The sequence below is a fragment of the Rutilus rutilus genome (genome assembly GCF_951802725.1).
Source record: "Rutilus rutilus genome assembly, chromosome: 16".
NCBI classification, from domain to species: domain Eukaryota; kingdom Metazoa; phylum Chordata; class Actinopteri; order Cypriniformes; family Leuciscidae; genus Rutilus; species Rutilus rutilus.
The window spans coordinates 11,294,871-11,321,040 of record NC_140224.1 but is presented as its reverse complement, the minus strand read 5'-3'; the positions used below and the strand labels follow the sequence as shown (position 1 = coordinate 11,321,040).

Sequence of the window (26,170 nt, the reverse complement as noted above, 5' to 3'; positions counted from 1 at the left end):
CAATGCAGGCGCATTGACAAAACATGCCTTTCAGCAAAATTATATTACATTGCTTATTGTACGTTTCAAACACTTTCGAAGTGAAATGTCCAGTGAGTGGCTCTAAAAGTGTCATCAGTTTTACCTGAAACAGATGCACATGAATCTGGCAATGTTATATTTCGTTGGTTGCTATTTAGTATGCAGCCCGGAAAGGAAATATCCAGTGAGTGTCACTAAAAGGTTAATGCACTATCATATTTGAAAATAATGTACCACCTTCACTAAACCTAACCTATAACAAAAGCAAATGTAAGATAAAAGTGCATTTGTTGAAGCAACCATGTCATGGCACGTAGCTCTTTTATTGTGACTTGTGCCTCACATGTGCATACTCAAGTGGTTTGGATTGCAAGTGCAATGCTGTACCAGGTGAGCGACCAAGCAATTTCACTATGTTAAAAAAGTCATACATCTAGAGCTAATTATGTGATGCGAACATCAAAATATATTAGCTTGTAAATCATGCACTATGGTGAAAGTGTTTTGATGTCACACTCACTACATAGTATTGGGCAAGGAGCTGCATGGGATTAAAGGAACACTCCACTTCTCCGGGTCTGGCGGTAGCACTTTTAGCATAGCTTAGCATAGATCATTGAATCTGATTAGACCGTCAAAAAAATTACCAAAGAGTTTCGATATGTTTCCTATTTAAAACTTGACTCTTCTGTAGTTACATCGTGTACTAAGACCGACGGAAAACGAAAAGTTGCGATATGGCTAGGAACTAGGCTATACTCTCATTCCTGTGTAATCATCAAGGAACTTTGCTGCCGTACAATATAACTTCCGTCAACATAACCAACGTGACAACCTGCTTGCACAGGGAGCTGTAACCATGGAGACATTTGTGAGAGACAATTCAGAAGACATTTACTTTGGTGCAGATCCTGAACCGTATCTATTTTGAACCGGCTGCAACTACACAAACTTAGTGCCGGTCACGTTGGAAGTTACCTAGCTGGGAACTATTTTCAGGCGCTGTGTAATATCATTGCGCCTGCTGCACCCATGGTATGGCAGCAAAGTTCCTCGATTTATTATTTATTATTTTTGTTGAAAGATTCCTCATTATCACTATCATTATCAGCATGCCTTAGGCTAACCTTTTAACCTTTAACACCTCTAATGGAAGACAAACTCTTTTCTGTGACAGCAGGAATGTAACCGTCTAAAAGGTTGTGGTGAGAGTTTCAAAGAAGCATAAAAATTAAATAAAAACACATGCATCAAACAAGTCAAGACAAGGAAGAACTTGTTATTAAGGGCGTGATGTAAAGTGGAGATTAACTAATTACAGTTGCCGAGCAACATCACAATTTGCCATATAATACAGAATATCCATAATTTAAATGTGTCACAGAAATGTAAATGAATAATCTAATCTTTTGGTTTGCATCCATACATTTTCAAATAAAAAGTAAATAAAAGTAAATAAATAAGTTTAACCCTTAAACAGGCAAGAGTAGAAAATAAGCAACAAATAATTTCATGTCATTTTTTTATATCATCTGGACTTAAGTAAATCATATCCAAAAGAATTTTTGAAAAATGTTATGTATTTTGGATTTTATGAGTTGTGACTCCCAGATCACATTGCCTGTTTAGGGTATAAAAAAAGGACCAAATCTATAACTGTAACTGCTATTGCATGTTTAAAACAATTATATCCTATACTTCAACTCATATAATGTTGACATATTATATATCATTGAAAAGCTTACAAACTCAGCCTGTGAAAACCGTTTTGAAATCGGACCTTGCGTTACCATAAAAATGAATACAAATAAAAAATACATTTGGTAAAATGGTAAAAAAAATTGGATTTAGGTCAGGCTGACTAATTGATCACAGATAACTTGAAGCAAATCATGTGACCAGCATACTCAAGACAGACAGGCTGTATCAGTTTAACCTGTACATTTTATCATTTGTAAAAAACAAACAAAAAAAACTCAGAATACAAAGATTGTTACAAAAATGAATACAAAGTTAATCCCTTTTTATACCCAAAAGTGGCAATGTGACTCAGGTGTAACATATATTTCAAAACGTGCTAAATAACAACATGAACAACATTTTTATACATTTTAGCAGTGTTAAAGACAATTAATGTTAGCAGTGTTAGTATTATTTTTCCAAAAGAAAAGTAAGTTTAATATATATTTACTTATCTCAAAATCTGAATGTCCTGCACCACTGGCAGCCATGTTGGATTTAGGTCAGGCTGACTAATTAATCACAATTTTTTTTAAACAAATCATGTGACCAGCATACTCAAGACAGTCCAGGCTGTGATAAATGATAAAAAATCATTCTTACGCCCCAAAAAAGACGACAAAAACTATGTTACACCCAGATCACATTGCCAGTTTTAGGGTTAAGTATTCAATTGAAAAAAAGATGTGAATTCATTTTATTATCAAAATAATGATACCAATGAGGGCTTACCAATTATGATTATATTGCTACTATTACAGGTTATAGTATATAGGCTACTGCATGTATGTATAACATACTGTCTTTTTTCAGAATATATTTTAAAGATAATTTTGTAAATTCCAAATAAGCTTTACAAATCTTTATTGGAAAGGGTTTATACAATGTGTTTTTTTTTGTTATATTAATTTTTTTACGCTTGTTCAATGAACCATAAACAATTATTGCACATGCTCCTGTGGAACATGTCCTTAAGACACTGACTAAGACTATGCTCTCTCTGTCAGTACAAATCTGATTATTTGTGTATCCGATCTGAATCTCCACACTATATCGCAACTGTTCAGATTTGATTATGTGTCCCGTCCGTGGATCTTTCATTTTCCGGAATATGTGCGTTGGTTTCCATGGCAATGATGTTGGGTTGATAGGACTGTGACAAAAACAACATGGAGGTGTTTGCAATGTTGTCTTTGAATATGACACTGAGTAGCTGCAGCACTGGACTACTAATAAAGCAACGAGCTATGACATGCATGAACCAAGCCATATTGCATGACTACAAGTGTGATCCTGCTTATATATATTTTTTGTACACTCACTATCCACTTTATTAGGTACACCTTCCTAGTATCAGGTTTGACTTCCTTTTGCCTTTAGAACTTTAATTCTTCATACATAGCATAGATAGATTCAACAAGGTGCTGGAAACATTTCTCAGCAATTTTGGTCCATATTGACATGACAACAACACATAGTTGCTGCAGATTTGTCAGCTGCACATCCATGATGCGAATCTCCAATTCCACCACATCCAAAGGTGCTCTGTTGGATTGAGATCTGGTGACTGTGAAGGCCATTTGAGTTGAGAAGGCCATTGTTACTTTCAAGAAAACAGTTCGAGATGATTTGAGCTTTTTGACATGGTGCGTTATCCTGCTGCAAGAAGCCATCAGACGATGGGTACACAGTGGTCATAAAATGGCTACTAAATTAGTACTAAGGGGCACAAAGATATGTCCCTCACACTATTACACCACCAGCATCCTGAACTGTTGATACAAGGTAGGATGGATCCATGCTTTCATGTTTATGCCAAATTCTGACACTATCTGAATGTCGCAGCAGAAATGAGACTCATAAACCAGGCAACATTTTTCCAATCTTCTATTGTCCAATTTTGGTGAGCCTGTGTGAATTGTTGCTTTAGAACCATTGTTCTTAGCTGACAGGAGTGACATCGGTGTGGTCTTCTGCTGCTGTAGCCGTGTTGTCCGTTCAGAGATGCTCTTCTGCATATTAATTTGGTTATATGAGTTACTGTTGCCTTTCTATCAGCTTGATCCAGTCTGGCCTCCTATGACCTCTGGTATCAACAAGGCATTTTCACCCACACAACTGCCGCTCACTGGATATTTTCTCTTTTTCAAACCATTCTCTGTAAACCCTAGAGATTTTTTTGTGTGTGAAATCCCAGTAGATCAGCAGTTTCTGAGTCACTTATCACCTTTCTTCAGCAGATTGTCTTGACCATGTCTACATTAGAGATGCACCGATTGATCGGCTGGTGACCGGAATTGGCCGATTTTCACGTGATCGGCCATGACCGGCGACCGGCCGGTCAGTCTGACATATGCCGATTTTATGCCGGTCAAATGCACTCGGGCGCCGCATGATTAACCTTTTGAGCGGTACGGTCTCATATATGGGATTTTTATCTCTGTGCCCCTGAGAGTACGGCGCCACATTTATAATGTTCAGTGACGTCGCATAACTGCCAGATTCAAACTGTGCTTTCGCGCGTTGGCTGGCGCTGAGCCAGAGTCGGACGCGTTCAGCGCTGTCATAGATCACAACTAAGCAGTGTTTTCAACCTCATAATGTTTATTTTAGGCTTCATATATTTAAATACACATAAGCACGAGTAAAACAATACATTTGGAGTTTGTAAAATACACACTGATGTCTGTGGAAGCAGCAATAACAATCTATTCAAATATAATTTGCCGACATGTTTTATAGAGGGTTTTCACCTACGTCACGATTTGGTCAGTTACCCGGATGCGCGGCCATATTGGAGGTACTCGGATGTAAACAACAACAGCATGAATTGCACTGTTTATGTACTACTGAACACATTGTTACACTAATTTCTGATGTCTAAACCACGGGAACAACACATGGAAGCTGCGAAATCATATAGAGAAGGACTTAAAGCAGGAAAGAGCTCAACATTTTGACAAACTTAAGGTAATATGTGGTAAAGATCTGAACGAGCTAGCTTCTCCAACTAGTCCTTACTTCTATTTCGACATTGGCTACGTTCAGATTGTCAGTCCAAAAAAAAAAAGCACATGAAATCCGTTTCAAGCTACATCCATATGTGGTTTAATATCCTATTCAAATCACATATCAGGAAATCCACCAGTCTGAACGCTCTTTCGCGTGGTTTATGTGACTTTCTCACGCCACGTAAAATGTAAACATCAGACGTTGTTATAGGGAACATGCTGAAAGTCGCTGCCGAAACAAGGCTGTGTTGTTGCAAAGTGCCGAACAAGCAGAAAATTATTATTTTTTAAAAGTATTTTGAAACCGGCGCGGAAAAAGAGTTGTGCATACACCAGCCTCCTACAGTTCTGCAGCTCGAGACGCAGTAGTCCAGCGCAGCGGCTACACATCTCCATATTGTAAAATTTAAATAAGAAAACATTTATATTGCAAATGCAAACCCCTCCATCAACGCAACATCATTGCCGTGTTGTCAAAGAGCTGCGTGGACACACAAATCGGACCTGAACAGTTGCAATACAGTGTGGACATCATTTTAGATCATATTCCAATCGGATACAAAGATCATCGGATTGACAGTGTGTATGTACCCATAGTTAACTATTTTACGTCAAAATTTTAGCCATAGTTAACGCTTCATTTACACATGTGGCTGATGCTGTGCCTCTCTCAACCACAAACGCCATCTTTCATCAGTTTTTTGCACTCTTCTCTTTAACTTTCGGCAGTCTATAGAACTAGAAATGTTTTTTCTCGGTGCGACCGATGAGTACAGACCAAAACTTGACCATTTTTCAGAAGCAATAATCAGCCAAATTTGCGAGTCCGTTCAGTTCAATGGCACTGTTTACGTTCAGTGCCTCCAAAATGGCCGACTTCCGGATTGATGACGCGTCGTGAAAACCCTCTATTCATATCAGACAAACATAGTGGAAGTAACTATAAAGTTTACTCTATTCTTCTCAGTTCACCGGCCACTTTCTTGCATTTATTTCGGGAGAAACTGATGAATTCACGTGCTATAAATCCGATTGACAGGACAACATTGCGGCGCCCATCTCATGTTTATAGATCAAGATTATTTATAAAGGTTTTTAAACGACCAAACACACTCACTTACACGTATTTGAGAATCGGAATACCAGATAGGCTAGTTGATGACATGGTAAGCAAGTTTGTGAATATTTTGAATAAAAAAGGAAAAGCGAAATAAAAGCGACACATCTGTCATACAGTATTATTGTGGCTGCGGTGTATCGCGTGACGCGTCACGCGTCGCCATGGAAACATTAAAGGGAACGTTCGCCTTGAAAAAACTCACTCTGGGAGTGGGGTTGTCATTTAGAATAATTTTAAACTTATGTGTGAAAGGGTTAAAGAAAAGATCGAAAATAAATATTTGTGTGTGCTGTAAAGTGGTTAGAAAAAAATTAAATCGGAATCGGCTAAAATCGGTATCGGCAGGTCAAACTCAATGAAAAATCGGAAATCGGAATCGGCCTAGAAAATTGTAATCGGTGCATCTCTAGTCTACATGCCTAAATTGCTGAGTTGATGCCATGCACTTGCTTATTAGATATTTGCATTAACGAGCAGTTAAACAGATGTACCTAATAAAGTGACCTGAGAGTGTGCATTGTATATACAGTTGCAATCGATTCAACCCCCATTGCAAATCAGATTTATTGGCAAAATGTACAGACTTTCACTTGAAACATTTGTTGTGTTTAGCTATTTTAATTACTTTTGTTTGATTTGTTCATTGCAAATAGCTGAAAGTCTGTAAATTTTGCCAACAAATCTGATTTGCAGTGGGGGTTGAATAATTTCGATTACAACTATATATATATATATATATATATATATATATATGTATATATATATATATATATATATATGTATATATGTGTGTATATATATATATATGTGTGTATATATATATATATATATATATATATATATATATATATATATATATATATATATATATGTGTGTATATATATATATGTGTGTATATATATATATATATATATATATATATATATATATATATATACAGTACCAGTCAAAAGTTTGGAAACATTACTATGTTTAATGTTTTTGAAAGAAGTCTCTTATGCTCATCAAGCCTGCAGTTAAAAAAAACAAAAAACAAAAAAAACAGTAATATTATGAAATATTATTACAATTTAAAATAATGGTTCTCTTTTTTAATATATTTTAAAATGTAATTTATTTTTGTGATGCAAAGCTGAATTTTCATCAGCAAGTACTCCAGTCTTTGGTGTCTTATGATCCTTCAGAAATCATTCTAATATGATGATTGCTTGCGTTAACACGTAAATTTTGACAGCCGTATTTTTTATATATATATATATATATATATATATATATATATATAATATTGTGTGGGTCTGGGTAGGCAGGGAGGACTGTTAAACCATTATTATCATTTTCCTTAGTGTTATTTCTGACACATTATCAGTGAGTAGGCTATGTATCATAATTATAAGCAAACTGTATATGTCTGTCATTCTGTCTTATTATAGTCGATCTTTGACAGACAGTATTTGATGTCTCATACATGTGTCCATGTGCACCACCTGATCATGTGTCATTTTATAAACATGGGTGTGCCTGGGAGTTTGACTGCAAATACATTCACTCACTTGGTTCAACAGACAGTATAAACGCAAATAGTGAGGGAAAGCAAACGTGAGTCTTAACGGTAGATAAATAGCTATAGTAGTTGTATCCATTTTATTTTGCAATGTGGAAGTAAGCTGTTTTTTTTTATATGTGCAAGACTTACGATTCACAGGTAAACACCTAAGAATAACAAGTGCTGTAAAACTTTGGTAAAACTATTTGCGCTACAAACATAAAAATAATATAACATTTGAAAGTTTGCAATATAAAGCAGTATAATGGTATGTTTTGCCATTGTAAAATGTATGGTATGTTTTTTTCAGGTGAAAGAACTGCGATTGTGAAAATTGAATGACAGACACATTCAAGTTACAAATGGCTGTGCCCGCTTTTTCGTGAAAAATAAGGTGGATAGTCTTATATCTTTAATCATTCAATCCACTGGGTTGCACAGCATCACTTTTTTTTAATGACTCAGCAGGATAAAAGAGAACTTCCTGGAATATTTGCATGACCGCATTCTTTGTCACATGTGCTCTGTATATATAGACTTATAATAAAGGAGAGACCTGAACCTGAGAATATCGTTGACATTTAGGGGTCGGCTCTCAAAATCGATGTACATCATCTAATGTCATTATATTTGGGCACACAATGGCTCAGTGTACACCGCTCAACAAGAAGGTCCCTGACTCAAAAGGCCAGCACTAGTGGATAAGGAAGATGGATGAATGGATGGATGATTTTTGGAACTTGATGGACACAAAGCAAAATATAAAATTATTCATAACAACCAAATCACAGTGAACAGTGCAAAAACAGCCTAATTTTATGTAGCTTAACACTAAAACAGTTCAACTGTTTTATTTTATTTTTTATTATAATAAAATAACCTGCGTTCAAAGGCATTGCAAAACTGATACATCAGATTTATTATATTAATGCTGCATATAAAGTTGCTTGCTCAGCAACCCTAAAATAACTTGTGCTAGTATAGTGCTTAATACACTTCTATAGGGGCTTTTCGCACTTGGTAGTTATAGGAACTAGCCACCAGGGCTGTTCCCCAAGAACTAAACATTCCCCATGGGCCATTTTCCTGGTTGCATTCGCACCGCCAGAAGGAACTCTGAAGTGTCGCAAGACGGCCAACAGCGACATCATTTAAGCATGGTATTCAACAACGTCAATAACTGGAGAATGGAGGACGCTGTGATCTAAGCTGAGGTTTTGTTGTGTGTCATGGGACTTGTGATAACAGAGATGGAATGTAGACGTATAAGTAATGCAATGGAAAGAGCAAAAAGGAGGACTAAGACAATTTTCATGTTTCGCTTGGTTCCTTTAAAGTCGCGTTGGATTTCATCCGTGGCGTAAAGGTTGGACTTCGCCGTCGGTCCATCTATCCCTTTTTTCCATCGTGGAGTTTGTTCGTGGTGTAAACTGTGTGAGTACACAGCTTTTTTAAAAATGGCGGGTGCTGTTTCGTATACCTGTTGCATGTGTTCGACCAATCAGCGTACACTTGCGTCACTGATAGTTCCTATTGTACTGGGTTAGACCGTACTTTACTTAGGAGCTAGGCATTCCTAGATATAAATATTTTCCCAGTTCATGTGGTATGAACATACCAAAAGTGGGTAGTCCGCCATTAGTTCTAGGAACTATGGAAAAGTTCCTTTCAGTGCGAAAGCCCCTATTGTCCCTCCTTGTCTTGGCCTGTGTTGCAAAATGTAAAGCAATGTGAAGCCGCTGCCCACTGACTGCTGTGTAGCCTATATCTGCAGCAGAATCTCTAACAGTTGTTACATTTCTACTTTTGCATGGCGTACCGTCATACCACCTAGTCCTATAATGGATGATTGTAAAATTCATGTACCATAGTATTTCAAAAATACTAAAGATACTAATGTCCTAAAGATCTATGTAATACCATAATGCATTATGTTACTGATTACTTGATGAGAACCTTGGATGATGCGAAGAATTACCTTAAAAGGCTGTGTAAGCAAGACAACCCAGAAATGTTGATGAACTAAAACTGCTTTGTTGGAAGGAATGGTCTAATTGTTGTGCAAAACCTTTTATCGCTACCATATTCTTTAGAGGTTTAAATGGGTGATAAACATGATAACATGGTTCCAATACAGAAGTATCTCTCTGGTCACAGGGCATGTTCCTCTGTCTTGCTTTTGAATAGACAAATTGTATCCACCAACTTTTGGCAAATGGCGATATCTTCACTTGGTCATGCTTTATCCCTCCAGTGAATTCATTAATACGGACAGGGCATTTGAACATTTGTCACATATTGAATGAATAGAATGAATAATGCTTTGTTCCCCGCATCAGGTTAATCTTCATCATAGTACACACGTGGCTTTCAGCTCTCTGATCTTAATCAGAGTATTGTCTGAAAGTGTGGGCCTCTCATATGATACCTCTTGTGTTGAAAATGTCAATAGATTCTTTTAAAGTCCTTGTATATCATTGGCCTGCAATTTCAAAGCCCCAAGGACTACATTAAATATTATATATAATATAATGTAATATAATAGCATTATTGTTTGACATACTCATGATTACCCCCTTCAAGCAAAGGGAAGTCTGAGCACAAGGACTAAGATGTTAGGTTTAGCTAGAACAAAATGTTCAACCATAAGCGCTGATCCCGTGGGTGCTCGAGCCCCCCAAAAACAGAAGATATTCTTCATTCACTTTAACCAATCAAAAAACAATTGAGATTCCCAACCTCTCTGATTGGTGGATCTCACATCAGGTCCCGACGGGTTGTAATATTCTACCATTGCGTTTAGCAATACAACATAACAGCCTGACACAAAAGCTTGTGCTTTATTGATTTTTGCATAATGATAAATTGCATTTAAATAATGAACTCTAAAATAATCAGGTATGTCAGTGAGAGAGCAACCCGCAACAACACTCGTGGAAAGAATATGTGTTTTCCTTTGGTTGGAAATTGTATTTACATTCTGTGTGTTTTTCTTGGTGAGACACTTTATACAATACAGATCGTTTCACAGCAGCTTTACAGTGATCAAAAGGAAAAAATAATGATTCAATAATGCAAACATAGTTTAAATTGGCTGTAAAGCAGTTCTAAAAAGAAAGAAAGAAAATAGCATTGTTCAGCTGAAGTCAGTTCAGTGTTGATTCAGATCATCAATTATTAAATTAATTCCATTCGGCTATAAAGCAGCTCTGCAGAAAACAGTGATGTGATGTCACCGTCCAGCTCAATTAAATTCTCAAATGTGATAATGTGTTGAGTGTATGCTAGGTTAAAGAGATGTGTTTTTAATCTAGATTTAAACTGACAGAGTGTCTCTTCCTCCCAAATAACACTATAAGAGTTTGGGCACTAAATAGGAAAGGATCTTGGACTTTGGTATTCTAGGTATTATCAACCGGTCAGAATTTTGAAACCGCAATAGACGTGAAGGACTATAATGCTCAAGTACTGAGGAGCTAAACCATTTAGTGCTTTGTAAGTAATTAGCAAGATTTTAAAAGGTGTGCAATGTTTAATAGGGAGCCAATGTAGTGTTGACAGAACCGGGATAATATGGTCATACTTTCTGTTTCTAGAAAGAACTAGATAGCTGCTGCATTTTGGATCAGCTGGATTTTGTTTATTAAGCCCTGCAGGGCAACCAGCCAATAGAGCATTACAATAATCTAGCCTTGAGGTCATGAACACATGAATGCACTTGCAGAGAGAGCCCACCACACGGTCATCAGATTGGCTGTAGGTTGTGGTTGATTTTTGTCTCTTCTTGTAGATATGTTGAGTCTGGACCGAAACATTTCTTGTAGCTGGAATCACATCACATCTGGTTAGAACATGGTGATTCCTTATTCTGCGGCTCCCTCTAGTGGGCAACATTAATATAATAGCTTTCATTTTCCAGTTAAAATGGCTGACAGTTTAGAATTTGCTGTATCATGAGTTCATGAAACTAAGTGTGTTCACCTCTTGACTTCTTCTCCATATGTGCAAAGTTTTGAGAAGTGCAGACTTTGTGTATGTAAAAATCAAGATATAAACATAATAGTCATAAGGGGTAATACCAGGCACATATAAAGAATTTAATCTTCTAAAATAGATAACTTTTTGTCAGCATGGTCTAGATCTGATGTGGGGAAAGTTAAGGGTCTGACAAATGGCTTAAGAAAAAAAAAAGACAAAAAGTCACTTTTTTTAACGAATTAGAATGGCGGTAATTTTTTTTAGATAATCATAAAACGTACTCGGTTACTAACGTAACCTCTGTTCTCTCTAGAGAGGGAACGAGTATTGCGTAAGCTAGCTTACGCTGCGGGAAAGTCTCCTTTCTCGAGATACTGAAGCCAAAAATTATCCTAATTTTTTTAAATTTGTCAACGCAGTGCGGCAGCCTGCAGACCTAGGGCAAGCGAGTCGCGTGCCCATTGGCTGCTCTGCGGCAACTGCAGCAGCCTATGGCTGAGCCTTGCGCGTGACGTCACGTCCAATGAGCGCGCTTGGCGCGCTTAGTGCGTCACAGCCCGTCATTAGGGGTGTGGCTTAGCGTATATAAGCAAGGAACAGAGGCTGCTTCGCTGGTTTCTGTCGCATGAAGCGAAATGAGCTCGTGGCGAGAGCACGGCGGGTTACGCAATACTCGTTCCCTCTCTAGAGAGAACAGAGGTTACGTTAGTAACCGAGTACGTTCTCTTACGAGAGGTTCTCTCGTATTGCGTAAGCTAGCTTACGCTGCGGGAACACCTTTGTCAACGCCGTGCGCGCGCCCAGCATCCTGAATGAATCCCATGGGAAGCCCAGGGAACGCGAAGCGGAGCTGGGCGGCCAAGATACCACAGTACACAAGCACATAATATGGGGCAGGGAGCGGCACAGCCGGTCCAACTAACACTTCCATATAGTGTAGCTCAACCAGTAGAGCTAAATCAGCAGCGTAGCCCGCGCACAGACAGTGGGCTGGCTTACGCGAGACTTAGACTGATAGCACTTTGGCCTGCAAAGCGGGAACTTCCAGGTTGTAAAACCTAACAAATGTGGAGGGGGAGGCCCAGCCTGCCGCTGCACAAATGTCATGAATGGGAATCCCACTGGACCACGCCCACGATGAGGCCATGCCTCTGGTGGAGTGTGCCCGAATGCCCAAAGGGCACTGCAGGTTTTTGGATGCGTAAGCAGCTGCGATAGCATCGACTATCCATCTGGACAGGGTGTGTTTCGAGGCGGCGAGACCCTTGGTGCGCCCACCAAACGAAACAAAAAGCTGCTCTGAACGCCTGAAGGCGGCGGAGCGCGAAATATAGCTTCTCAGCGCCCTAACTGGGCAGAGGAGGTGACTATCTGCCTCGCAGCCAGTATTCGGCAGGGCTGAAAGGGAAATGACCTGCGCTCTGAAGGGAGTGCCCAAAATTTTTGGGACGTACCCATGCCTCGGTCTGAGAATAACTTTAGAGTCATTAGGTCCGAACTCGAGGCACGCAGCGTTAGTGGATAACGCGTGAAGGTCTCCCACACGTTTTACTGAAGACAGTGCTATCAGAAAAACGGTTTTGAGCGTGAGGTATTTCATGTCCACAGTTTCTAAGGGTTCGAAGGGATGTGCTTTCAGTGCGTCTAAGACCAGTGAAAGATCCCACATAGGAACCGAAGGGGGTCGCGGGGGGTTCATCCTCCTCGCTCCTCTAAGGAAGCGGATGACAAACTCGTTCCTTCCTAATGCGCGGCCCGGCTCTGAAACAGAGAGCGCTGAAATGGCCGCGACATAGACTTTGAGCGTGGAGGGGGACCTGCCCGCGTCCAGTAGCTCTTGAAGGAAGCACAATACTTGCGAGACCCCACATGTCTGTGGATTGAGTCCTCTGGCAGTGCACCATTTGTTAAACACAGACCATTTAGACGTGTAGAGCCGCCTCGTGGAGGGGGCTCTAGATTGTATGATCGTGTTCATCACCCCTTCTGGTAGATCAGCATGTAATTGTTGAGGCTCCACGCATGCAGAGACCAGTGCTCTGGGTGGGGATGCCAAATCGAGCCGCGGGCTTGAGAGAGAAGGTCTCTCCGCATCGGAATCGGCCAAGGGGCTGAGTCTGCCAATTGTATGAGTTCCGGGAACCAAGCTTGGTTCTCCCAGAACGGGGCTATGAGGAGCACTGTGTGGCGCGCTTCCCTGACTCTCTCGATGACCTGGGGCAGCAGAGAGACAGGTGGAAACGCATATAGCGGGCCGCTGGGCCAAGGCTGGGCCAGCGCGTCCTCGCTCTTCGAAAAGAACGCTGGGCAGTGTGCGTTGTCTTTTGACGCAAAGAGGTCGACTTTCGCTCTGCCAAAGCGGCGCCACAGCGACTGGACTGTTTGGGGGTGTAGAGACCACTCCCCAGGGGGAACGTTGTCCCTGGACAGTCTGTCGGGGCCCTCGTTCAGATGGCCAGGCACATGCGATGCTCTCAGAGAGCGCAGAGAGTGCTGAGCCCATACGAGGAGGCGTTCCGTCAGGGCGCAGAGTTGCTTTGATCTGACACCGCCCTGGCGGTTCACATAGGCCACTACTGAAGTGTTGTCCGTGCGGACTAGAACATGGTGACCATGGAGGAAAGGGAGGAAGTGCATGAGCGCTTTCTCGACCGCGAGCATCTCTAGACAGTTTATGTGTAGGAGATTCTCCTGGTCTGACCAGTGGCCAAAGACCGGTCTGCCTTCGAAGAGCGCTCCCCAACCTAGGTTGGACGCGTCTGTTGAGACAACTTTCCGGTGAGAAACCACTCCCATATTCACTCCCGTGTGATACCATTCGGCTGCTAGCCAGGGCTGCAGGGCTGAGACACAGACCTGAGTCACTCTGATTAGCGAGCCACCGGTCGCCCAGGCTCGATGGGATACGCGCGTTCTCAGCCAGCGTTGAAGCGGGCGCATGCGCAGTAAACCCAGCTGAAGCACTGCTGCAGCTGAGGCCATATGCCCCAGAATGCGCTGAAATGCCTTCAGGGGAACCCGGTTGCCTTCTTTGAAGGATGCAGCGAGGCGCTGGATGCGGCGCGCGCGCTGCTCCGACAATCTGGCCGTCATCGCCACCGAGTCCAGTTCTATTCCGAGAAAGGAAATCGACTGCCGGGGCGAGAGCGAGCTCTTGGTCCAGTTGACCGCTAGACCCAGACCCTCCAGGTGGTCGAGTAGCTCTGTTCTGTGAGACACAAGTTCTGTCTCTGACTGCGCTAGAACGAGCCAATCGTCCAAGTAGTTCAGAATTCGCATTCCCTGACTCCTCAGGGGAGCGAGAGCCGTGTCCATGCATTTCGTAAATGTACGGGGTGCTAAAGACAGGCCGAACGGCAGGACTGTGTATTGATAAGCTCGACCGTCGAAGGCGAATCTCAAAAATGGCCTGTGACGGGGAGTTATCTGGATCTGGAAATACGCGTCTTTCAGATCGAGAGAGATAAACCAGTCTCCTGGGCGAATTTGCGCGAGGATCTGTCTGGTTGTAATCATCCTGAACGGCCGTCTCATGAGAGCCTTGTTCAGATGTCTCAGATCTAAAATAGGTCTTAATGCTCCGTCCTTCTTGGGAACGAGGAAGTAACGGCTGTAAAAGCCTGACTCGCTCAGGGAAGGATGCACCTGTTCTATGGCCCCTTTTCGCAGCAGCTTTGTTATTTCTGCATGAAGCAGATGTGCTGTTTCCAAACTCACTTTCGTTTCCGTCTGCGCTAGAAAGCGCGGAGGGCGACGAGCAAATTGGAGCGAATAACCGTGTCTTATGGTGTTGAGCACCCATTCTGACGCACCCTGAATAGCCTCCCATGCTTTTGCATGCATAGCTAGGGGTCGAATGGTCTCTGGGTTCAGATCGCCGCGTTGCGCAGGATGGGGAACCTGTATCAGAGAAGACGGGGCGGCGCGTGCGCCGCCGATGATGCTCGGACACGAGGGCAGAAGAACAGGGCTGGCCGACTGTGCAGAATTTAGTAGCTCGATCTCGGGCGATGGAGCGTGAACTGCTGTCAAATAACCCAGGCGCGAGAGCGGCGTGGGGATTATGGTGTCTGAAAGTGGGCGCGCGTGCTCGTGAGCTGGCGCGGGATTTGCACTTATGACACGGCCAGTGTTTGGGGGCTTTATGAGGTTTGCAACCTGTCTGGCAGAGCGGGCAGTGGGCAGGTGTGAGCACAGGGCTGTGGGCACATTTCCTACACTTGATGCTCGAGCGGAAAGTTTCCGCTTTAAGAGATAGCGCTCTGGACGCGTTGCCATGGGAACCTGGTCTGTGTGAGGCAGTGAGCACACGGGAGTGGGCACTTTTTCTACACTTAATACCCCTGCGGCTTGAGCCGTAGCAATTTGAGGTAACTGAGTGACAGAGCGAGCAGCGAGTAGTTGTGAGCACGGAAGTGTGGGCACATTTACTACATTTAGTACTCGAGCGGTGTGAGGCCGCTTTATGAGAGAGCGCTCTGGGCGCGTTACCATGGGGATTGTACTTGTGTGAAGCAGTGAGCACATGGGTGTGGGCACATTTTCTACACTTAAAGCACTTATACTCTTTTTGAGATTTATCTGGGTCGCCGTGAAAACGGCGTTTGTGTGCAGGCGAGCGAGTGTTAATACTGGCTCGTTGGCTGCGGTGTGTGCTGCTGCAGTAGCCTGAACATAGGGGACTGACAGAGCTGTGCGTTTTGATGGCGGTCCGGCCGTAGCGGGACTCAACCATCTTTTCCTCCTTGCGGATGCTAGGAGGACTTCGCGGGCTCGGGCTTCAACGCGATCTTGGGCCGCGGGCCCCGTGAGGGCGGCGGTCTGTGACGGCTGGTCGAGCGCGACCTGGGGCGATTGCCCTGGCGTCGCTGCGAAGCGCTGGGGGGCCTGGAAGAGCGCTGGTTAGAGCTGCGCACAGGAGGCTGAGTTTGAGGGCGGCCTGTGGCTGAGCTCGAACGGCGGGGCAGGAAGAGGTCCATCGCCTGCGACGCCTTCTGTACCTCAGAGAACCGATCCACAATTCCGCTGACCGCAGGGCCAAAGAGGCCGGTGGGCGAGAGTGGTGCGTTGAGAAACACAGCGCGCTCTGACTCACTCATGTCCGCGAGCGTCAACCAGAGGTGTCTGTCGATGACGGTGAGCGCGGCCATGGATCTGCCGATGGCTTGAGCAGCGGTCTTGGTAGCGCGCAGCGCGAGATCCGTAGCGCTGCGCAGATCGGTTAAGGCAGACTGATCCGAGCCCTTCTCGTCCAGTTCACGGAGGAGGTCGGCTTGAAGGATCTGAAGAATAGCCATTGAGTGCAGGGCGGAAGCAGCCTGGCCGGAGGCGGCGAAAGCGCGGCCGGCGAGAGCTGAGGTGGTCCTGCAGGCTTTAGACGGCAGGGCAGACTTTGAGCGCCATCTAGCAGACGGCGGGCAAAGGTGCGTTGCCACAGCATCCTCAACGGCGGGGATGCCGTTATAGCCGTTCTCGGCGGCTCCGTCCACCTGGGAGAGAGCCGAGGAGACTGGCGGGCGGAATCTGGTGGAGAACGGAGCGTTCCAGGACTTAGAGAGCTCGGCGTGGAGCTCAGGCAGGAAGGGTGCTGACCTAGAGGCAGGCGCAGGGCGGCGGCTAGGCAGAAAAAACCCGTCAAGGCGATTGGGCTCCGGCTCCTTAGGTGGGGACCAATCCAGTCCCATTCTCTCGACCGCTAAAGTGAGGAGGCGGAGAAGCTCTGCGTCAACACTAGCGCGGGTTCGAGAAGACTCCAGAGTCGAGGGGGCGGAGCGGTGAGAGCCCGACCACTCCTCGCTGTCAGACGCGAGCAGAGAGCAGCTGTCAGCGGCATCATCTGCATCATCCCCCAGGGCGACGGCAGTGCGGGCAGTGGCCGGCCGCTGCGCGTCGGTGAAGGGTGGGGGGGAAGGAGAGAGCGAGGCTCGCGGGAGAGGTTCCGGCGAGCACTCAGCTGTAGCGTCCAGTTCCGGCGGCCTTTGAGAGCGACGTTTCTTCTTTCGTGGCCCGGAAGAAGCGGCCGGAGAAGATGGAGTTTCTTCAAACTTAGCGAGTCGAGCCCGTAGGGTCGACATCGGTAACTCCTCACACTGTTCGCAGCCGCCCTCGGAGAGAGCGCGAACAGCGTGGTCAAAGCCCAGGCAGAGAGCGCACAGCACGTGGCGGTCTCCTTCGCTGAGCGCGGCTCTGCACGAGCCACAGGATGTGCGAGGCATTTGAAACAACGCCTCGCGCTCTTTTAGATGCAAGTGTGTCGCGGCGGACACACAAACACACAACACAGAGCAGAAAAGGATATAATATGCCGGATGGCGCAGCAGGCAGGGAAGGCTGAAGGCGGCGAGCGGCCGGCGTCCTCAGGCTGAGATCCTCGGCGTGCTGGTCGCTGGATTCGACGGCGGCTTCCTCGGAGATCAGCGATGCGAAGAGCTTCGCTGAAGAGACAGAAATCAGCGAAGCAGCCTCTGTTCCTTGCTTATATACGCTAAGCCACACCCCTAATGACGGGCTGTGACGCACTAAGCGCGCCAAGCGCGCTCATTGGACGTGACGTCACGCGCAAGGCTCAGCCATAGGCTGCTGCAGTTGCCGCAGAGCAGCCAATGGGCACGCGACTCGCTTGCCCTAGGTCTGCAGGCTGCCGCACTGCGTTGACAAATTTTAAAAAATTAGGATAATTTTTGGCTTCAGTATCTCGAGAAAGGAGACTTTCCCGCAGCGTAAGCTAGCTTACGCAATACGAGAGAACCTCTCGTAAGAGAACAAATATTTTGTTCGGGATTAAAGCAAGGATTCAGAAGAAATAAGAATTTGAATTCTGTCACACACAGTTGCAGAGTGATTTGCTAAAGCTCAAAGTTGCTTATAGCGCCACCTAGGGTTGGCTCAATACCACAAATTTGGCTTCGGTACGATACCAGAAGCTGTAACATATATACATATATATATATATATATTTTTTTTTTTCTGCAGAGCTGCTTTATAGCCGAATGGAATTAAATCGATACCATAGGTGACATAATTAAACATACAAATCCAGCATTTTGCAAACAAACTCGATCTACTTCGCAAAGGAAAACATATGACGGTAGAGCTTTCAGTTTAGAGCTTTCAGTTTATAGATTCCCCTATCCTAGAGAGAGTGAATTGCCAAGTGCTAATCTGTCTAGATATGTAATAAACATTTTGCAAAAGAAAACCTCAAAAAGGTTAATTATAGATCAAATAAGACAGAAACACACCCGTTCACTGGTCATTTTCCTCAGTTATAGGCAAAGACAAGTTTCAAATCAGTGCTTCTCCCGGGAGACTAGCGCTAAATTAATCCCCTAGTTTAGCGCCATCTACTGTTTTAGAAGAGGAAGTTGCTCAACTGCATTTGTGCGAAAATCTGCCTGGACACATTTGTGAGAAAATCGAGCCTGAGAGATCTCGTAAAAAGCAAAGTGTCACACAATCATAACAGACAGATATGCATTTGTATGCACTAGATTTGGTATTTGTTCAAAGGTTACATGCAATTTGTAGGATGGTTTGTATTTATTTGTGAAGTATTATCTTGGCTCATTTATTTATATTTGTAAAACACAATACATATTTGTTACTCCATTGCATTTTCACTCAAACTGACCTTTGTACTTGCACATTGCTTTCTGTTTGTTTGCGAGTCGAGTTTTCCTTCACAAAGCAGATCGAGTTTGTTTGCAAAATGCTGAATTTGTTTGTTTAATTATGGCACATAATTCGCTCCATAAAGCAGCCTCAAAAGATAACTGAATTAAAAACTATTTTATTAAGAACACACATGAAACTGCAGTAACAAATGTGTTGCTTGTTTTCAAGCATGAATATAAACAACATAAACAGCACTTCTCAGTGCTCCATACTAAGTAAAATTGAAGTAATACAATTCATTTTTATTAGATTTTTTATTGTTTAACTATTATTGAATTATACAAAAAGTGCAATCTTCCTATAAAAAGTAATAGAACAAGTGATAGATCAATTATTTGCATTTATGCTCCAAGATCTGTTTTGACATACAGTATCAGGGTTTGTTTTGCCTCGTACATTGCTATGGTGATCATCACTGACAATCATTGCAGTTTCGGATTCACCGTTTAAATAAGGTTGTCATTTCAGAAACTTTAAAATGTGTTGTTAGCAGCGCTCCAATTATAATCACTGAGCATTGTGCCGATGACATACCAAGTGTCGTAACGATATGCCAATGTGCAGTTTATGACAAAATTCAAAATGGTCAATGCCTAAAAGGGTTGACATTGGAAGATTTGGTATAATTCAACTCTGTATGCTGTACTGAATCAAAAGATACCAGATTTATGATTTTTGTGCAATCCATTCATAAGTTACAAGCAAAGTTTTTTTTTTTTTTTTTTTTTTTTTTTTTTTTTATATCTCCTAGGTGGCGCTGTGCCGAAACACAGCAAGTAGCCTTAGGTCATGCTTTTGATGACGTGTACCAAGTTTGGTCTGAATTAGGGGTGGGCGATATGACCATAATCTTATACCCCGATATGAGTAATTGTATTTCACGATAACGATATATAACACGATATAGTTATTTTTGCTTTAAATAAGGTTTTTATGATATCAATTTTTGATACCATTGAAATGTCATAACTCTTATCACCATTTTCAATATCATTTAAAAAACGAATTGCCTACTAGCCTAAAAAGCTCTCAACCTTACTGAAGACAAGTAAACTGTGATAAAGAAAGAGAAAAAAGAAAAAAAACTACAATAGAACTAATACACAAATGAAATAGACCAACCTGAAAAACTTCAAGCACTAGAAATACTACATAAAATTATTAAGAAATCAAATGTATGAAAAAAAAACAATGCATAGGCTTTACTCTGTAAATTAAATATACATTTATTCTTATTGAAGTTACAAAAGTGATTCAGTCAAGAACAGAGAGATTTAAATTTGGATGCTGTCACTTTAAGATCGACTTCATGGATCCAATATACTTCTGCGTTTTCTCTCTCAACTGTTAACGTTCACTTAAGACATAAATGACTGTTTACTTGCAAATACATGGTCAGTTTGACACATAGGTTTGTGTATTTAACTGTTCAAGCCTAATTAGATGGCAAAAAGCACTCAGTTCAGTTCTCGCGCTCTATGAGCAGCGGCTTCATTCCTTGCATCTCTCAGACAGCGCTGAGAAACAGTCTCTCAGAGAGCACGCGCATATACTGAAATAAGTTCTGTTTCGCTGCTTATTGTGTTTCAACTGTTTAAAATCACCTGTTTTTAAACCGCAATGCAGACAATAAGCTTTCGTGATGAAGCAGCACTGCAACGTCACATGAGCCTTACTGCGATAGAGACAAAAGTCCAAAATCTCTACCCGTTGACATTTCTACCGGTTAATCGTGTCTGCCGGTATATCGCCCACCCTAGTCTGATTACACTAAAGAGTTGCAGAGCTATAACCGTACATATTGACGTGCTGTCCTACTTTTTGACAAATTTGTTAGCACATTATTTGAGAACAGTGGTAAAAAAAAAAAAATGGATGAACCGGCTAGGACGAGTTTGAAAAAGTAGTTTTTTTTGCAAAATTCAAGATAGTAAAAAAAAACAAAAAAAACAGCAGACTTCTTGCTTTTGAAATGTTGTCTAATGTGTGACCCCCTGTCGCCGATTCAACATGTAATCTGCCCACAACAGCAACTAAATTGTACCCCAAACTAGGGCTGAACGATATATCGTTATCGTATCTATATCTAGATATGAACTTTCAAGATATTACTATCGAAAAAAGCATTGTCAAATACATGCAAGTGGAAGTATATTGTTGTTTAAACACCTTTATAACGATCGCGTTAGTTGAGCTGTATGCGCGATGGGCGCCGCCGTGTTAGTTTGTGCCGCAGACGCAGTTCAGAGAATCGAATCTGTTGGATTTACAACCTCTATGTTTACAACACGTGAATTCATCCACTTCTCCCGAAATACTTAAAAGTAAGTGGCTGGTGAACTGGGAATAGAATAGAGTAAACATTGAAGTTACTTACACAATGTGTATCTGATGAATAAAACGTGTCGAATTATAATGGAAAGGATTATTATTACCTCTTCCATAGACATCAGTGTGTATTTTACAAACTCTAAATGTATTGTTTTTTTAGTACTTACGTAGTCATATCGTATTGTATCGATATCGAGATATTTGGCATGAAAATCGAGATATGAAATTTTGTCCATATCGTTCAGCCCTACCCCAAACAGTCTTGTAGTGTGAGAAGTACAGTGATCCGAAAAATGTGTTCCTTGCATTACATTCCAACTTGAAAGCTTTAGAGGATTTTCATATTTCATCATGTCTCTTTTTCCCTTTTTGCAGTTTTGTCCACATCCATGGTGGTGAACCTAGCTGATGGAAAGGAACGCTGTCAAACAGCTCAACATGGTCTCCAGGCTTCCCAAGTTTGCTTCCCATCCCTCAGTCACCACCATGACCCCCCTTCCCAAAGGATCTGCCCACCCGGTTTCCTCCATGGAGTCTAAATTTGGACCTATAGGCAGGCACAATAGTTTGACACGTGTGCCATCCCTAAATTGGAGAAAGGGTGAAGAGGACAGTGGAAATAAAGTTCAACACTCTGGCTGCTTGGATGAGGAGAGTAGTATAACTATAGATTCTCAGTCCCCAGTAATGGTGACTAAAAAGCCTTCCCCTGCAGCTGCAGTTAAATGCAAGAGTGCAGTCCCAACTTCACAAAGTAGCTGTCCCAGGAGTATACCCCAGCCTAGCAAAACTATTCCCCGCATGACTACTCCCAAACGCCTCTCCACAGGGAATCCCCTCTATAATGGTATAGCTACTCTGCATGGTGATAATGGTGGTAATGGGCGTTATGGCACCTCAGGGTCTTGTCTTGGTCATGTATCCCAACAAAGAACCCTGCAGGGCAAACTGTCCCTGTCCAACGACAGCATCAAGTCTTCCTCTAAAGAGAGCATAGTCCACTCTCAGAGTTTCACCCACTTCAAGAGAGCAACCTGCCCCACCAGCCCACCCATGACCCGTTCCTTCTCCTTTAACAAAGCTACAGAGCTTGCTAAAGAACTCCCCAGGCCTTTAGTACAATCTCCAGTGGCTAGATCACCCCTCATTCAGCCAAATCCAGTATTATCTGATGGGAAAGTAGGTAAATATGGGATTGCAAGGCCCTCTGTAACTACTAGTGATCATCTTTTGCCAACGACCACAATAAAGAAATCACTTTTACCCAGCTGTTCAGGTAAGAAACCATCTATGCTCAGTTATAGACTTACACGACCAACAAACACCACCAAACATCTCCGTCCTGTTGTCCCCGAAACTGTCCAAAAAGAAGCAGAATTGAGTAAAGATATCCAAGATCCTACACAGATAGTAGAAACCAGTTCAGAACCAACCACCAATAATGAAAGTATTGAAACTACCCCAAATGAGACCTCATTTGAAGTAAAGGAAGTTGAAGACATTCTGGGCCCTTTCATGGAGGTTTTTGATGTTATGTCGCTATCTTCGTCCTCCTCTGTGGAGAATAATGATACTAGTGAGGAGTACATGGATGACTTTGATAATCTCGGGAATGGAGGTGAGACCCTGCTGCTGCCTGTCCTCAAAGAAGGGTTAGACCACTTTGGACTATGTACAGATGCCAACACCCTAATCACCAAGTGCAATGAGGAATCATCGCTCACCAACCTGCACACCTTCTTGTCCGAATCAGTTGACTGGGCAGGGATGGGACTCGCAGGTTTGATTGAGAATTTCTTTATTTCCATTACACCTCAGAACTACTAATCCCAATTTCTGCATTTTGACTGTTCAAACCCTAGGTAACTTCAGAGTGTAATAAATGACCCCTGCATTGGTGTCCTAGTTTGTAAGAATGTTCCTAAATGCATTTCTTGAAAAATTATAATAAGAAGAAATGATAATTTCTGAAGAATGAAATGACAGGCTTAATTTGATGTAATCTGATTGGTTTGGCAGTTCTTGCTGAAGACTCGCTAATTAACTGAATGAAAAACACCTCAAAGGCCGTCTTTTTGCACTACCTGCAGATAACTAATACTCTTAACTTGTTGATAACTATTTATTTGATTTAACATTAATATTTGAGTTATGACTGGCTTGAGGGGAGTTCAGCACTTTCTGGTTGTGTTTTAAATATTTATTTTTACAGAGCCTGTAAATTATTATTATTATCTAATTAAATTGAATATGTCCATCACTTTGCAAAAACCAAACAAAAACATACTGCGTGATGTAGCCTTTTCGGTTTAGGTTAGACTACTTAGCATTTAGTGTGCACACTATCACTGCGTGATTTACCCTATTAAAATGCTGAAAAAATGCCCCTGGATGAGTATTTGTCTTTTAGGCTATATTTATATCATATGATATAGTCCCCCAAATATCAGCACGGTTGCAAATGCGATATTGATTTTATACAACCGTTAAAAAAAAAATTACGTGACTTACATTTTAGACCCAGTATTGCCTGTTGCTCTATTTTGCAGATGAAACTAGTTCCAAACAAAGCCATGGCAGAACTGTTTTGCATCTTTAAGCAACACACAGTGGTGTTTTGTTACTGAAATGAAATCGGTCCATTTGAACGAATTGGTTGAGTTAATGACTCAATGGGCCCTATCTTGCACCCAGCGCAATTGACTTTGTACACCGACGCATGTATCATTCCTATTTTGCACCCGCACACAGCGGACTTTTCCCTCCACAGACGCACGCTGGTAAACTAGCAAATGCATTTGCGCTCCCGGGGACGGTTCAGTGCAAAGAGGAGGCGTGTTCCGGCGCAAACGTTCCCTGGTGCTATTTTGCAGGTTTAGAAAACAATTCCGCCACTGACCAGGAAAAACCTAGTCTAAAGTCAGTGGCGCGTTGCGCATGTTATTCATATGCTATTTTAAGGACGCATGCTTGGCAATAATCAATGTAGCGTGTGCACAACGCGCATGCACTTTGCTTATCTCATCTACACACAGCAGTTCTCATTTTTAGAAAACCATACATTATTACAAGGAAAAATATTAACACACAAGGGAAATCATTGTTGTGTCCATGAAGATGTGAAAAAATAGGCATAAATCTAGCTTACACATTTACCCAAATTTTTATACGCCTGTTTAACCGAAGCTAATTTGGGTGGGTTTCTCCCATCCCCAATGTCACTTCTCTGTCTTTTACGGCCCTGACGAGAACGTCGGTCTCCTCGGATGTGAACCGCTCCTGGCGTGCGCCTGCCTGGCAAATCCGCTGTTATAATAGCAATCCGCCATGGAACAAGCGTGCCTGCTCTTAAAGGGAATGTGAGATGTCGCTCTGATTGGTTTATTTCACGTTACACCTAAACCACACACCTATGAATAATGAAGCTACTTCAGACCAACCCATTTTAGATTTGCGTTGAGCGCAAGAGTAATTTATCCCGCCGGTATAATAGCAACAGCGCCCAAGACCCGCCCACAAAGTTACTTGCGTTTCGCACTTGATACTTGCGTTTCAGATAGTTAAAATAGGGCCCATTGAATCACTCATTAACAGTGATTGCCGCCACCTACTGCCGGTTTTAGTATCATATTTAAATCTTTTCAATTTTAAAATCATTTTATATATCATCAGTTTTTTTTTTTTTTTTTTTACATTTATGCATTTGTAACTGCAGTTTAAAGGCCTTTATGATTTAAACTAATATAGTGTTAAAAGTTGAAGTATGTCATGTTATAATCTCAAAGCAAAATACATAGCCTATATGTATCAGTGGTGTTCTGAGGGGGCAAAGTCCTCACATTTTTTAACTGTTTTTTTTTTTATCAATCAACTTTAAATTCATGTCCCAGTTACACTTAATATTGTCACATTTTTCTGGTTAAACATTACACCACATAAAAAAGACCTCAAATGCAATTCTATTTTGTATATTTACATTAACAATGTAATTAATGTTCTATTTATTAAAACCAAGTAAAAAAATCTCAAGTTAGTGTTTTTTAGGCTTTTTTTTAATACATTTATTCTGAAATAGGAATAGGCTGTAACAATTTAAACAATATATTTTTTTTGCGAAGGTGATCTGATGTTCAGCTGTTATTTTTAATAGTGAACTTATTTTCGAATCATCAGATATCAAGCTTAATAAACACTGGTGATCACAGACACGAAGATGTACCTTTAATTTCACCAAGCTAATTGTTTACAAAAAAATCCCAGCAGTCATCATGTTTTTGAGGCCATTTCAAGTTTAATTTTGACGTGACATAAAGCGGTGAAATCTAAGTGGCTGAGTTGTTTACTTACTTTTTAATTAGTCTTCCCAACTCAGTACTTTAGTTAAAAATTTAATTGGATACATCCGTTAACCTCCTCTTGAAAGAAGCATTTATTTTGACGCACGGCAGCGCAGCACATTGTTAATGTATTAATGTTGAATGTTAAGAGAATATTAACGTTATTTGCAAAACACAGACAATTAAGAATAAACTATTCTTAAATTAACAAGCGCAGAGCTGTTCAAAATCAGTCAAAAATATTGACTGGTTTCTACAATTTTGGTAGCTTATTTATTAGAAATACAATGTCACATGGGCCTAAACAATAATAAAAATAAGTATTACACATGATATTCTTTCACGGGCTATGGACCTTTAAAGTAGCCATGGCCACCCCATGTATTAAAGTCTAGTTCCGCCACTCTCAATGGG

The 26,170-nt window shown here is 42.0% G+C and overlaps 1 protein-coding gene across 2 annotated transcripts in view; it reads left to right on the top strand.

Annotated features, from left to right (window-relative positions):
- Nucleotides 1-26,170, top strand: part of ccser2b (coiled-coil serine-rich protein 2b) — an 82,015-nt gene that overhangs the window by 7,028 nt on the left and 48,817 nt on the right. For both annotated transcript variants that reach the window (XM_084434272.1, XM_084434271.1), the window contains exon 2: nucleotides 21,795-23,199. In XM_084434272.1, the coding sequence (XP_084290398.1) occupies nucleotides 21,828-23,199 (1,372 nt within the window). In that variant the 5' untranslated portion in view covers nucleotides 21,795-21,827. The remainder of the gene's footprint in view (nucleotides 1-21,794; nucleotides 23,200-26,170) is intronic.